The sequence below is a fragment of the Ictidomys tridecemlineatus genome, chromosome 11, assembly GCF_052094955.1.
Source record: "Ictidomys tridecemlineatus isolate mIctTri1 chromosome 11, mIctTri1.hap1, whole genome shotgun sequence".
In the NCBI taxonomy this organism is placed as follows: Eukaryota; Metazoa; Chordata; class Mammalia; order Rodentia; family Sciuridae; genus Ictidomys; species Ictidomys tridecemlineatus.
Window position 1 is genome coordinate 75,539,686 of NC_135487.1, and position 14,129 is coordinate 75,553,814.

General features: G+C 33.4%; 1 protein-coding gene across 7 annotated transcripts in view; it reads left to right on the forward strand.

Moving 5' to 3' along the window:
- Positions 1-14,129, forward strand: part of Rpap2 (RNA polymerase II associated protein 2) — a 95,183-nt gene that overhangs the window by 33,758 nt on the left and 47,296 nt on the right. For all 7 annotated transcript variants that reach the window (XR_013427907.1, XR_013427908.1, XM_078026729.1 and 4 more), the window contains exons 9-10: positions 84-166; positions 3,208-3,288. Coding sequence is in view for 5 of the 7 variants with exons in the window: in XM_078026729.1 (XP_077882855.1) it covers positions 84-166; positions 3,208-3,288 (164 nt within the window). In the remaining 2 variants the exon portion in view is untranslated. The remainder of the gene's footprint in view (positions 1-83; positions 167-3,207; positions 3,289-14,129) is intronic.

Below are 14,129 nucleotides of genomic sequence, written 5' to 3' on the forward strand. Positions count from 1 at the left end.
TTTGTGCTTAATGTTTATTGTTCTACTTATAAAAGAATGTAAATTCATTATTCTGTTTTGTTTTGTTGAAAAATGTGATCCAGCATGATCCCACCTTTCCACTGATAGATTCAAGTTCCCAGAACCAGATTAGAAAACGCATCGTTCTTGAAAAATTGAGCAAAGTGTAAGTATGTAATTGTCATCCCAGTTTGTAATATTTTAAAATTAACAATATTATGATTTCATAATTTGCAAATGTTACCCTTCAATTTTAAACATTAAAAATTTTTTTCTTTTAATATTTTTTTAGTTGTCAATAGATCTTTATTTTATTTATTTATATACGGTGCTGAGAATTGAACCCAGAGCCTCACACGTGCTAGGCAAGCGCTCTACCACTGAGCCACAACCCCAGTCCCAATTTTAAACATTTCGAAAAATAGTAAGAAAAGTTTACATGAATGTCTGCACTTGAAATTTTTATATTGTTAAGCTACTGTATCCCAGAGATACTAAATTTTGTGTTGAAAACAGACCACCACCATAAAGAGGAAGGTTGAGATTCTAAACTACCTCACTCCCTCTTAATAATCCAGTGAAGTCAGGGAAAAACTATCAAAGCTAGATCATTTAAATACTGATTTGTGGTAAATGTGTCATGTTAGTTTTATATGTGAATAAGAGGTTGTTAAAGTTTTAAAGGTCTGTTAACTCACTCTACCTACATATTCATAGAATCATTTCACACTCAGCAACGTTTTTTGTTTAGCTCAACTCTGCACTTTAAGCTTCCTGTAGCAGAAATGATTGTTCTTATAATTAGCCCAATCATAAATGACGCAAAAATTGCTATTTTGGTTTATTGGTGAAAAGGGGCTTGAAAATCTTTTTTTCCAGAGATGTGAGGGCTGTCTTGAACTTTTCAGCCTGCACTTTTTTTTTTTTTTTTTTAGCAGAAAACATGGGAAAGTGTGTCAATCATTGTTTCAGGACTTGTAAATAAAGAGAAGTCTTAATTTTGTAGTAGTTTGAAAATAAGAAAAATGTCATAATGTTTTGAGCAATTGAGATATAAAATATTTACTTGTGATATAATGGAAAATAAGATAATTTTGCTTTAAAGTATGTACTTCTCAAACCACCCTTGAAATCCTTTTTTATTTGCTTTGTATCTTGACTTGGTAATGTACAAAAAACAGAATCAAGAGGAACTACTATAATTTTTACATTTTAAATAAATGTTTAGGGGCTGAGATTGTAGCTCAGTAGTAGAGTGCTTGCCTAGCACATGTGAGGTACTGGGTTCAATTCTCAGCACTACATATAAATAAATAAAATGTCCATCAACATCTAAAAAAATTTTTTTAAATAAATGTTTAATATTTATGCAGTATCTGCTGTGGGTAGGCCCTTCATATACAATAAATCCATTAATAGTTTTGCCTTTTATATGATCTTCATACTTGTTTATTTGCTTCTATTAAATATTAATATAGAAGGCAGTATAAAAGACTACCTTATTCACAATACAGAAGATATTAGACTTTAGTTACAAAGATTTTGAAAGTAGGGTTAGATTATCCGTACTGTTGTGTATTTAGTAGATAAGAATTTATGTAGAAATAGTTTTCTAGACTTTAGAATATACAGTTTTAAATTTGAGACCATACAGACATGTCATCGAAGCAGTCTACACATCCTGGGTTTTGGCTAAATCAGAGGATGCCAGAAAGAACTTTGCTAGAAATCCATATTACTGATACTGGCACAAGAATTGAATTGAGAAGGGATGGAATCACTTAAGAGAAAGCACAAAGAGCATTGAAAACAAAACTAATTATGGTGGCATGGGTTTTTGAGGTCATTTACAAGTTTATGAAAGCTGTTTGTCATTTTCTCATTATAAAAGTAACACCTTTTTTGATCTCTGATTTGAACAAACCAATTGTAAAAAGACATTTTTAATAACCAGAGGGAAATAAATTTGTACTGGATATTAGATGTTATAAAGCAATTATTTGGTTGAGTATGATAATTTTAAATACAAAGAAGTTATGTTTGTGTTTAGAGAAACAAATAGAAATAGAAATCCAATGATATGATGTCAGGAATTTGGTTTACTTTAAAATATTACTATAAAAAAAGGAAGGAAAATGAAACCAATATAGGAAAATATTGAAATGTTGAATCTGGAAATAGATAATGAGGTTATTTATTCTGGAACATTTTTGAAACTTTCATAATTTTTTTTTAAAAGATAGTGCTTGTTGGAGAATAGTTAGCAATACAGAAATAGTATAAAGGAGGAAATGAAAGTCAAATCACCTGTAATCCCACCACTTGGTGATAACCTTTATTAATATTTTGATGTTTATATATATTATATGTATGGTGTATGTATGTTCATTCCCTTTGGTTCCCTCTGTTGTAGGAACATAGAAAGAATGAAATGTTTGATATGTAATAGGTATTATATATAGAAGCATTACATGTTTTTATAAAAATGGGATAATACTATGAATGCATTTTTTATTTAACATTTATCATATCTTTCCACATTTTCAAAAACAGAGCATAGCCAGGTACAGTGGTGCACACCTGTTATTCTAACTACTCAGGAGGTTGAATCAGTAGGATGGCAAGTCTGAGATCAGCCTGGGCAGCTTAGACCCTATCTCAAAATAAATAAATAAATATTTTTTAAAAGAAACAATAATAGATTGGCATTATTTTCAGGGTTTTGTTACAATTTATTAAATGTGTATATCATAATTTATTTAATCAATCACCTTGTTTCTGGTTTTTCACTACTAAAATTATTTCTATAGCAAGCATTTTTTATTTGATTATTTCCTTAGGATAAATTTTTGTCATAATAAAACTATTGACTCAAAGAATATTCACAATTAAAATGTTAAGATATATTGCCAAATTGCTCTTCAGGTAAGAAAAACTAAGGACAAAATACAGATGGCCAAAATGATTTTGCATTTTAGTGCTTTACACTATAGCGTAGACTATAAAGTAGAGCATAGAGTTACTATGAAATGTTTCCTTTTGACTTCTTACCAGTCAATCTAGTTTAACTGTTTAAAATCATGACCACTTCCACCTAAGTTCCATTATTGCCTTCGGCAGATCCAGAGTTAAACATGACCCAATGTATGTTTCTATATAATTAAATTAAATTATAAAAGAAATGTAACTTTTTTTTTTACATTTCAGATTGCCTGGACTTTTGGGTCCTCTTCAGATTACATTAGGAGATATTTATACTCAACTTAAAAATCTTATCCGAACTTTCAGGTTAGTGTTATTATTTTAATTTTTCCTTCTGAGTTATTTTTACTTTATTGATTACTACAGAATCCATTAGACTAAGACATGTTTTCTTCTCATCTAAACATTACTTCTTGTTGTCTATTTAATGCAACTCCTTACTTGTATAAATCTTGGTATATTCACTTTAGATAAGAATAATGTAAAATTAAGAAGGAAAGTTTTTTTAAATATATTTTTTATATATTTATTTTATTTTATTTATTTGTATGTGGTGCTGAGGATCAAACCTAGGGCCTCACATGTGCTAAGCAAGTACCCCACCACTGAGCCATAAACCCTTCCCAGAAGGAAAGTTTTGTCTATGACACAAAACTAGTAACATTGTTGATTTTAGAGGAATAGTAAATATGTATCAGATTACCATCCCTGTGCTAGGCACTGTGGGCAAAAGAAGCATAATGCCCCCCCTCAGGGAAGAACTTGCCTATGAGAAGGAAAGATGAGTACAGTGAACAATAAAAGATAGTGGGTAACAGTATTGTATTGAGTAGAACTGACTTGAGGTACTTAGAACTATAAAGAAAGGGAGACTAGAGAATTTATATCAATTGTGAAGTTCTGGTTGATAAACATGCACATACGGTCATTTTATTTAATTTTTTCTAGGATGTTTATATTTGAAAGTGAGTGTTTGGGTAATAATAAGTCTGACATGATTTGTCTAGTAGTTACTGATTTTGTTACTCATGAATTGTGGAAACGATCCAATTTCAAAATTATTAACACACAAATTCAGGGATACCAGTAATCATCCTCTTATTGGCCTATACTTAAGATTGACTGATTAAATGCCACGAAGAGGGTTTAAGTCAAATAATATGGTCAAAGTGGAACTTTTCTGCATCCTTCTTAGTGATTGAAGAAAGTCAGTAGATTTTTTAGGTATTCTGTCTTATACCTATCACAGAACCATGCATCCTAATGAAGGAATAACTGTGCTAAAAGTAAAAGTTTGATAAAGTTTGACTAGATATATACAGTGTGGAAACACTGAAGTTTATGATTCCTTCAGGATTTATCAGGGAGTGAATATTACACTAACATGAAGTTTAACTGAGGAAAAATGAAGATCAGGGGAGTTATTCTTTGTTTTCTTCCTTTTTTAAATATTTATTTTCTGTAGTTGGACACAATTCTTTTATTTTATTTATTTATTTTTATGTGGTATTGAGGATCAAACCCAGGGCCTTGCACATGCAAGGTGAGCGCTCTACCACTGAACCACAACCCCAGCCCCTGTTTCCTTCCTTTTTTAAAGGACTTGTCATTCAACTTCCTGCAGACAATGTAATAATTACTATGCTGGACAAATTGGTGAAGTGACTGAAGACTCATCAGAAGAGATATTAGAGTCCTCTTGAATTACACTTTTCTTTTTTGTTTTGCCCTGCTTATTTAGGAAAGAATAAATAGCATACATTTTCTAGTGATTTATTTTTTCTTTAGATCTAATTGGATAGCATCTTTTGAAAAAAAGTATTCCAAAGTTCTCAGAACTTACCTGAAACACATAGGGAAAAAAATGTTAAACTACCTTAGATACTTCTAATCAGTGAGATTTGCTCAAATTTGAAGGCTGATTATATTTGCCTGGGGAGCTTTAAATAATTGATACCCATGTCCTATTTTTTTCATTGTCAACGCCAAGCATTCTTGATGCCTTCAGTATTTTCAAATTTTATTGGAGTACAAGTTTTCAAAATAATTTATAATTATCTTCCGTATTTCTGTAGTATCTGTTGTGATTTTTTTTTCTTCATGGACAGTAGTAATTTGAGTTTTCTCCCTCCTTTTCTTCATTAGCATGGCTAAGGGTCTGCTAATTTTGTTTGTTTTTTCAAAGAACCAACTTTTTGTTTTGTCAATTTTTTCAATTGTTTCTTTTGCTTCAATTTCATTGATTTCAGCTCTAATTTTAATTATTTCCTGTCTTCTGCTTTTGGTGCAGATTTGTTCTTCTGTTTCTAGGGATTTGAAATGTAATGCTAAATCATTTATCTGTTGACTTTTTCTTCTTTGAAGGAATGAACTCCATGCAGTGAACTTTCCTCTTAGAACTACCTTCATAGTGCCCCAGAGATTTTGATGTGTTGTGTCTGTCTTCTCATTCACCTCTTAAAAATTTTTTAATCTCCTTTTGGATGTTTTCTGAACCCATTGTTCATTCAGTAGCATATTATTTAGTCTCCAGGTGTTGGAGTATCTTTTATTTCTTATTTTATCATTGATTTCTAATTTCATTCCATTATGATCTGATAGAATGCAGGATAGTACCTTAACTTTTTTTTATATTTGCTGAGTTGCTTTGTGGCATAATATAGTCTGTTTTAGAGAAGTATCTATGTGCTGCTGAGAAGAAAGTGTATTCGCTTGTTGAAGGATGAAATATTCTATATATGTCAGTTAAGTCTAAGTTATTGATTCTGTTATTGAATCTTTGTTCTGCTTTTGTTTGCAAGATCTAACCAGTGGTGAAAGAGGTGTGTTAAAGTCACCCAAAATTATTGTGTTGTGGTCTGTTTGACTATTGAACTTGAGAAGAGTTTGTTTGATGAGCATAGATGCTTCATTGTTTGGGGCATATGCATTTATAATTGTTAAGTCCTGTTGATATATGATTCTTTTGAGCAGTATGTAGTGTCCTTCTCTATCCCTTTTGATTAACTTTAGCTTGAAGTCTACTTTATTTGATATGAGGATGGAAACTCCTTCTTGCTTCCACAGTCCATGTGAGTGGTATGATTTTTCCCAATCTTTTACCTTCAGTCTGTGTTTGTCTTTTCCTATGAGATGAGTCTCTTGGAAGCAGCAAATTATTGGCTGTTTTTTTTTTTTTTTAATCCAGTCTGCTGGTCTATGTCTTTTGATTGATTGGTGAGTTTAGGCTATTAACATTCAGAGTTATTATTTGATTTGTATTCCTAGCCATTTTTGTTTATTTTTGGTATTTAACTTAACTTGGTTTCTCCTCTGATTAGTTTTTCCTTTAGTGTAATACCTCCCTCTGCTGATTTTCATCATTGTTTTTCATTTCCTCTTCATGGAATATTTTGCCGAGGATGTTCTATAGTGTAGCCTTTCTAGTTGTAAATTCTTTTGTTTATCATGGAAGGTTTTTATTTCATCATCAGATCTAAAGCTTAATTTTGCTGGATATAAGATTCTTGGTTGGCATCTATTTTCTTTCTGAGCTTGGTATATATTGTTCCATGATCTCCTGGCTTTAAGGGTCTGGGTTGAAAAATCTGCTGAGATACAAATTGGTCTTCCTCTGTACGTGATCTGATTGCTCTCTCTTGCAACTTTTTAAGATTCTATCCTTTTTCTGTATGCTATTAATTTTTATTATAATGTGTCTTGGTGTAGATCTGTTGTAATTTCGTACATTTGGTGTCCTATAAGCCTCCAGTATTTGGTTTTCCAATTCATTCTTCATGCTTGGGAAATTTTCTGATATTATCTCATTGAAGAGATTGTACATTCCTTTGGTTTGAAACTCTGTGCCTTTCTCTATCCCAGTAACTCTTAGATTTGGTCTTTTGATGCTATCCCATAATTCTTGAATATTCTATTCATGGTTTCTTACTATCTTCACTGTGTGGTCACCTTTTTTTTCCAGATTGTATACTTTGTCTACATTATCTAACATTCTTTCTTCCAAGTGATCTAGTCTGTTGGTTATGCTTTCTATTTAGTTTTTTATTTGGTTTATTGTTTCCTTCATTTCACAGATTTCTGACTTTTTTTTTTTCAGAGTCTCTGTCTCTTTCTTGAAGTAATTTTTGCTACCTGTGTTTGTTCTCTTATCTCTTTGTTGGAGTGATCAATTTTTGCCTGTATTTGCTCATTTAGGTCATTCTTCAATTCACAGATCATTTTAATTATGAACCTTCTGAACTCCTTCTCTGACATTTCATCAACTTTGCTGGCCATGGTTTCTGTTATTGTAGTATCCTGGTTTTTTGAGAGCACTCTCCTCCCTTGTTTTTTCATGTTGTCTGTGTGTCTTCCTTTCTTGCAGTGTGAATCTGAGATATTATAGTTTCTACCCTATATTTTTGTAGTACCCATGCAGATTGTCTGTACCTCACCTTCATGTTAGGCTTCCACACCTTGCTGGTGTCCCTCAGTGTATGCTACTGCTACTAAAGATGGTTGCAGTAGTAACCCAGGTAACTCGAGATAATAGTGGAGGTACCCTAAGATGGATACAAAGTCTTACAAAGATGGAGTTGAAAGGGTGGGCCTTACACTGTCTTTGGGTTGCCTGTTCTGAGATGCAGTTGATTTTAGGCCCTGTCTGTTGTCAAAAAGGTAGGGACTACTGCGTGGGGAAGGCTATGGAGATGTCTACAGAGTCCCAAGATAGAAGTGGGTTGGGTTTGGGCTCCCAGGTGGGAGTGGATGGCAAACTCGACCTACCCTGGGCCTGGGTCCCATGTATGTTGGTGGGCAGATCTGTGCCAAAGCCTGAGCTCAGGCAGGTATCTGCTAGTGGCAGGATGGACCCAGGCCTACTGTGAGCCTGGGTCCCAAGTAGGTTGATGTGGGCAGATCTGGGCTGGGCCTGGACTCCCGCAATGGTCTGTGGCCTAAAGAGGCAATCCTGTGCTAGAGCTTCCCAAGAATTTTCATTTATTTGTTTTGGCATATGACTACCAAGGTGGCAGTACTTTTTTTTTTTACTTGTTCTTTTTAGTTATATACAAATAGAATGTACTTTGACATATCATACATACATGGAGATTCTCTTGGAATCCACTGCTCCAGAGCATAATGCAGAAAAATAGGGACTAAACTTTACGAATCATTCTAGTCCGTTGGTTCTCCTACTCTGACCCTTCTGCAGCCAGTCATTTTAGAACTTCACCAAAGGACATGATAATAGTAAGATTTATATTGCAGTGATTCCTCCCAGTTATTTTTCCTTCCTACTTCCAAAGACCTCTTTGTTTTCCACCATAAACCACAAAATTATCTATTAAGTAGTGAGTAATTAATTTTGCTTTGTAAGAAAAAAATTATTAATGAAAAATACATTTAACTGCCAATGAGGACTTATATTCAGCACTTTTATAACTAATGTTATCACATCCAGTTGTTATCATTTCAGTAAAAACAATGAAGCTTGATGCTTTCAATAGATTGTCCCATTATGGATAAATTTTCTTTTTCCTTTAGGTATGTCATCAGAATAATGTCTTTTTTAAATAACTGCAGAATTGCCCCATTTTTACTTGGATATGCCCTAGAAATTTGGGTGTTTCATGTTGGAAACCACTACCTGGCGTGTTTCTGGTTTTTTTTTTTTTTCTTTTTGTGCAGCCATGATAATAATGTCTGATTCATGTCAGTACATGTAATCGGTACAGGTTTCACTGTGTGCCAACCTGTAACTGGCATTTATGTATTTTATTTAGTTTGAAAAAATAATGGTATTTTCATTTTACAGAGAGCAGATGAAAGGTTAAGTAACCTTTCTTAAATCATACAACTAGTAGTTGGGTTTGGCCCCAAGTCTAACTATAGAGCCCTTGCTTTTTACCACATAATGTTACCTCTTCTCATGGTAGGTGAAAAGTTAATCATAGCAGATAGTATAGAATCAGATTTTTATAGCAGTCTATTCATATTTCAGTGAGAGTCCCTTGCTTTGATACAGAAAGTGTCCTCTGTCCTTGATTTATTATCTGGTCACTTTCTTACTATAATAGACAATTAAAACTACTTTTAGAGGCATGGGTGTATCTCAGTGGTACAGAGTACAAGGTCCTAGGTTTAATCCTCAGCACCAAAAAAAGAAAATAAAACTTCTTCTAAACTGGAAATCTAAACTAGTTTTGTTTTGTTTTGTTTTGTTTTGTTTTGTTTTTTGATGGTGCTAGTAGTGCTAAAGTGGGTGATAACTCAGGGCCTTACACATGGTAAGCATGTACTCTACCCCTGAGATATATCCCCATTCCCTAGAGTAGCTTTGAAGAAAATCTCACAGTTTTATCTTCTGTAATGTTACATTGAGGTTTGTCTCTCTATTCTACTGTCTGTAAAAATGTTCAGATATAGTATAGCTCTTTAAAAAAAAGTTTTGTCAATAAAACATGAATTTGACCTCTAGTAAATTTTATAAAAGTTGAGGAATAAGGCAATTTAATTAAATCAAATTGAGCTTTGGGGTAAGAATGGAAGAGACATGATACTAAACTTCAGTTTTTCACTAGATAAAGCTAGACTGTGATAATACAAAGAGTTATAGAAGTTCACAGCAGGAAATTTCCTCTTGTCAGGTGAAGGTATTGTATTGTCAGGGATACCCCTCCCTGAAAAAAAAGATATTAAGACATGAAGAATAAATTTACCTAGGGATGTGGCTCAGTGGTAGAGTGTGTGCTTGATGTCATAACAGAGGTTTGCTTCAGAATTATCCAGGTTAGTGGGGGTAGTGCTGAAGATGGAGTTGTGAAGATGAAAAATGATTGGGCAGAATTTAATCATTTTCAAAATTATGAGCACATATGAACTTATTCTGCTCTAATTTACATATGCTTGAAATTTAATAAGAAGTTTGGGGAAAATAATGCCTAAAATTATGTATTATGATGGTAGGGAATATTACAAAACAATTTAATATTATTTTTTAAAATATTTACTCTTTAGGACCTGCAGATCAAAGTCTATAGCTTTAATAAAAATTACTTAAGTTAGCTTCGTTGCCTTTTAGAAAAATGTCATTTGTTTAGAATACAGAATGATATTTGAAGTCTCCAGATTTTAACAGAACAGTGTAATTGTAAGCTAGAGTTTCCAAGTAAACTTTGAAAAAATGCCATATTGATGATAGGAGTAATGTTTAATCTTTCAGTCAATACTGCAGTGGGAAAGAGTTCACATAAATAACTGTATCCTTTTCTCTGAAGTGATAATCAATAATAGGAGCTCATAGAACACTGATTCTCAACCCATTTGTGCATCAGCATTACCTAGGGAGTTTTTAACAACTAAGATTCTTGGCTCCACCCCTGGAGATTGACTGTCTTTTGACTGGGGTTGGGCTCAGGCATTAGTATTTCTAAAAGCCCCCTAGATGATTCTCAGCCAGAGTTGAAAGCCTATTTTAAGATGTAAACATAAAGCAGCTTTTTTAGCACTCCTTAAAGAATCTTTCCCTAGTGGATAGAGCTGTCCTTTCCACTGAATTGCATAATAGTTTGTTATCTAGAATGTTACATCGCTTTCCTGACAGTGTAAAACAAGTTCCATTACAAGCTGCTTGGTAATCAATGTTAAATCAATGTGTGTTTTATTCAGATTTGAATTAAAATTATATTTTGACACAAAAGTCCTCTTTAAATTTCATTGGAACTGGGCTGGGGTTGTAGCTCTGTGGTAGAGTGCTTGCCTCGCACTTGTGAGGCCCTGGGTTCAATCCTCAGCACCACATAAAAATAAATAAATAAAAATAAAGATATTGTGTTCATCTACGTATATATATAAAATTGGTACTGAATCAAGATATTTTTTTGGTAAATCTGTTTGGATTTCAAATTAGTATATTTTGAAAACGTTCTTTTAACTGTTATTCTAACATTATTTTTATTTTTAAATTATCATCCAAATAATGGTAAGTATATTCATTTAGCATTCATGCTGGAAATTATTTTGACTGTAGCAAAAGGAAAACTATGAGAAGAAAATAAATTTTGTATTCTGCTAATAGAAGTACTTTGAAGTAAAACCAACCCCTTTTATTTGTGTTTACCCCAGTACCTAGAACAGTGAGATACAGAAGGCACTCAGTAAATTTTATGCCAAATGAGTAATGAATTCTTAAATTATTTCATGAGGGGCTGGGCATGTGGCTCAAGCGGTAGCGGGCTCGCCTGGCATGCGTGCGGCCCGGATTCGATCCTCCAGCACCACATACAAACAAAGATGTTGTGTCCGCCAATAACTAATAAATAAATAAATATTTTTAAAAAAAGAGAAAAAAAATAAATTGAGTTGTCTTTTAAAAAAAATTATTTCATGAATTCTTAAATCATGAAATGATATCTTAAATCTGTATTAACTCCAGAAGATTTGTATACAGTAGAAAAGGAAATTCAGTCATTTTTGTCACTTTTCTTCCATGCCTAACTTTCTTTGAGCTCTTTCTAGAGGAAGATTCTGTTTTAGTTCTTACAGATACAACAATAAAGAAGTAGAAGCATCCCTTCTTTCATGGAACTTACATTCTAGTAGAGTATATAAAATTTTAAATATAATAAATATATTATTATTCTGATTATTATGCTGTGGCATTATCTATTTCCCTTTCCCAGTTCATTCTCCTATTTTCCTAGATATAGGGAAACAGAATGGTACTGATGAGGGAGGAAGTTGCAGTTTTAAATAGTCTGCTTATGGAAGGCCTTAGGAAAAGATAACATTTGTGTAAAGAACTACTAGGAGCTAAATGAGCCAGCTTTTGCCAACTGTGAAAATGTATCAGACAGGAATAGCAAGTAGAAACTGTGCCTCCCCCCGCCCCCAAAAAAAGGAGTAACAAAATATTTAGGATGATGGTAAGGCTAGAGAATTGAACAGAGGCAAGAATAGAAAAAGAGGGAAATGTGGGACAAAAATTAAGTGTGATACAAATTGTATAGACCATGTAGCCATTGTAATTCTTTGGCTTTTACTGTGAGAGGGATACAGAGCAGTTTGGTGGGTTTTGAAAAGAGAATGTCATCCCATGTTCTAATATACATTTTTAACAGCATCACTCTTGCTGTTGAGTTGAAAATTACAACAAATAGAGACAGAGACCAATTAGGAGGCTATTTTTCACAGGCAAGAAATGGTGTGAAAAGAAAGAAAGAAAGGAAGAAGTGAAGGTATTAAGAACTAATAAGAAAGAAAGAAGAAAGAAAGCAGTGAAGGAAGGGAACTAGAAAGAGGGCTGGGGATGTGGCTCAAGCGATAGCACTCTCGCCTGGCATGCGCATGGCACTGGGTTCAATCCTCAGCACCACATACAAACAAAGATGTTGTGTCCGCCGAAAACTAAAAAATAAATATTAAAAAATTATCTCTCTCTCTCTCTCTCTCTCTCTCTCTCTCTCTCTCTCTCTCTCTCTCTTTAAAAAAAAAGAACTAGGAAGGAAGGAAGGATGGATGGAAGGAGTGAAGGTATTAAGAACTAATAAGATTCTGTTTTGAAGGCAGAACCATCAGGATTTGATGACTGTTTTTTCTTAAGATGTGAAGAGTCAAATTTAACCACATGATTTTTTGTCCTCAACAGCTAGATTCTGGAAGGGTAGGGTAGCCTTTAACTAACTGAAATGGGAATGTTTGGAGGAGGATATTGAGGAACTCAGTTTTTCCTGTACTGTTTTGAGTGCCTATTAGACCTCCACATAGAGATGTCAAGTAGACCATTAGATACAGAAATCTAGAATTCTAGGAGAAGTTCAAGTTAGAGATAAATAAATTTGACAGTTGTCAGCATGAAACGCTATAAGATTGTTCAATATCACCAAAGGGAAGAGTGTTATAAAGAAGAGAAAAGACCTAAGGGCAAAGTTCATGGGGCATTCCAATATTAAAAGGTCTGAGAATAAGTGTCAATAAGAAGGGACAAAATCAAAACAGTAGAAACTAGGTGAAATCTTTCCATAAAAAAGGGAGTCATCAGCTGTGTCAAAATGCTGCAGGTAGATTAAGATGAAGACTGAGAAATGTCAATTGAATTTGACAACATGTATGTCTTTTGTACATTTAATCCTCACAAGAATAATTCTGAAACACTTTAAGCTGTGGAGAAAATTCAGATTAATGTAACAAAACGTCTTCCACACAGAGTTAATAGATTTTAATAGTTTCTAAAATTTGATTTGGATTTGTACTTTTAAATGAAAACATTATAAGTTAATTCGCTCATTCAAAAAATATTAACTGAATGCCTACTGATTGCCAGGCTCTTATTCTGGGGACTTGGAATTATTGCCGTCAAGCAAGAGAAAATAAACTGTAAATAATGTGTTATAAAGTGGTAACTGGTATGGGAAAAGAAAAATATATACATATAGTAGGGTAGGGGATCTGGAGTACTGGGCTAGGAGGTAGAGGGCAAGTTGTAATAGGATGGTCCAGGTACACCTTACTGCAAAGATGATGTAAGGAAATTTATCTGAGGGAAGGTAGTTTCAGATAGATGGAAAAGACGGCACAAAGGAGAACAAAGTCTACTTTGTTCCCCTTCCCAATCCGTTCTCCTTTCCTTCCTAGAAGCAACCTATACAACATTCTAGTCTTTGTTTTTATACTTTTTGCTACATTTATATGTGTCCACTAGCATTGTTAATTATTGATTCATATGAACAATCATGCCATGTTTGCTTTCTTTTACTCAAACTTATGAATGAAACATGTAAATCTATGTCATTTGTTTTAATAAGTCAATATTCTATAAATATACCTCAATTTGTTTTTTTCCCCCTCTCACAGCAGTATTGTATTCGCATTCTTGATACACGTTTCTTTGTGCATAAGTGAGAGATTTCAGGCTTTATATCTGGGCTATTTATATGCATTTTCAACTTCATTAGATATTACTAAGTTATTATTCAATTTCTCATATCAATAGTGTATTAAAAGTACTATTTCTTGTGCTGGGGTTGTGGCTCAGTGATAGAGCGCTCGCCTAGCATGAGCGAGGCCCTGGGTTCGATCCTCAACACCACATAAAAATAAATAAACAAAGGTATTGTGTCCAACTACAACTAAAAAATAAATATTTACCAAAAAAAGTACGATTTCTTCTT